This window comes from Bidens hawaiensis, unplaced genomic scaffold (assembly GCF_021521415.1).
Source record: "Bidens hawaiensis isolate Kalapana, Puna unplaced genomic scaffold, B.hawaiensis_p1.1 tig00053995_1, whole genome shotgun sequence".
NCBI classification, from domain to species: Eukaryota; Viridiplantae; Streptophyta; class Magnoliopsida; order Asterales; family Asteraceae; genus Bidens; species Bidens hawaiensis.
Genome location: NW_027499723.1, coordinates 53,794 through 55,378, shown reverse-complemented (window position 1 = coordinate 55,378; position 1,585 = coordinate 53,794). Strand labels below are relative to the sequence as shown.

The 1,585-nt window shown below is 43.5% G+C and overlaps 1 protein-coding gene across 1 annotated transcript; it reads right to left on the bottom strand.

Moving 5' to 3' along the window:
• Positions 1-664: 664 nt before the first annotated feature.
• On the bottom strand, positions 665-1,384 carry LOC143600375 (uncharacterized). Its single transcript, XM_077078086.1, has one exon. The coding sequence runs from the start codon at positions 1,382-1,384 to the stop codon at positions 665-667; it is 720 nt and encodes a 239-aa protein (XP_076934201.1).
• Between the last annotated feature and the right edge of the window lie 201 nt (positions 1,385-1,585).

Below are 1,585 nucleotides of genomic sequence, written 5' to 3'. Positions count from 1 at the left end.
GGAACCTTGAATCATAGTACTTCTGTAATTGGCGTATGTAATTATGCTCTCTGATGAGTGCCAATTCTCTCCTTTCCTCAAGGAGGTTGAGGTTCATCCGCAGTTCTTTCTCATTATTATCAGTGGAAAGTGTTCTTGCGGATGGTACCCCTATTTCAGCCGGGATCATCACTTTTGTGTCGTAAGTCAATCTGAATGGCGTTTCAGAATTGCTCATTTTCTTCTGAGTACGGAAAGCCTAGAGGAGATGAAGTAATCGTCTACCCACCTCGTTTGTTTGGTACCCATTCTTCCCTTAATTCCATCTTCGATGGTCCGATTGGCCCTTTCGACCTGACCATTGGCCTACGGGTGGGCTACTGATGTAAATACTTGGGTGATATGATGTTCTTTCAGCCACGCTTGTAGCCCACTATCCGCAAAATGGGTTCCATTGTCGCTGATTAATTCTTTCGGGAAGCGGAAACGGAAAATGATGAATTCCCACAAATATTTCTTGATGCTGGCTGCAGTGATGGAGGCAACTGGCTTAGCCTCCACCCACTTAGTAAAATAATCAATTACCACAATCAATAATTTGACGAGTCCTGGGGCTTCTAGGAATGGACCCATGATATTAATTTCCCACTTCTGGAACGGCCATGCGGATGTTACCGGCGCTAACTCATTTTTTGGTCTTAGTGTATTGAGGGCATGGCACTGGCATGAATAAAAATGTTTGATTTCTTGCATTGCATTCATGTGCATCCCCGGCCAATAAAACCTTGGCCACAACCATTCTTGGGCATGCGTGAAGACCACAAATGCCTTCATGTATTTCCCTTACCAAATAGCTTGCGTCCTCAGTGTCCACGCGTCTCAAGAGTGGACCGAGAAAGGATCTGCGGTACAATACACCATCTTGTATTTGATAATTTAAGGCTTTGTGCCTGATCTTCCGAACCGTAGATTTTTCTTCTGGGAGGATTCCTGGTGTTAAGTACGCCACGATCGATGTCATCCAGGATTCAACACCAGTTTGTATGACCAATACTTGATGTTGCGGGACAGAGGGATGGTCAAAGACTTCAATGCGAATGTCTTTTGCAAAATGTTCAAAATTCTTTGAATCTATTTTACTAAGATCATCCGTTGACTTGTTTTCACTTCGCTTTATGTGGATGACTTTGCAAGATGAAATTTGAAGAATCAAGTTTTTTGCTTGCGAGAGGTATGAAGCCATCACATCATTCTTTGCCTCATAAGTTCCGTTAATCTGTCTAGCAATCAGTATTGAATCTAGCCGCGCTTCCAAATGCTTTACCCTGAGTTTTCTGGCTATCCGCAAGCCTGCTAAGAAAGCTTCATACTCTGCCTCGTTGTTGATACTCTTGAAGTCCAACATTATGGCATAAGTAAATTTATGGCCTTCGGGATTAACCAATCTGAGGCTTGCGCCTGATCCTTCGTTACTTGAAGCTCCATTCATGAACAATGACCAAACCTGGTCTCGTTCACGGGGGTACTAGAGTTCGTTGTTCAATCAAGCACTCCTCTTTTTTGTTTAGCGGAACTTCTTTGACGAAGTCTGCTAGCACTTGACCCT

What these genes read in the sequence shown, in the direction of transcription:
- LOC143600375 (XM_077078086.1), bottom strand. Translation starts at nt 1,384, where the DNA reads ATGTTGGACTTCAAGAGTATCAACAACGAGGCAGAGTATGAAGCTTTC.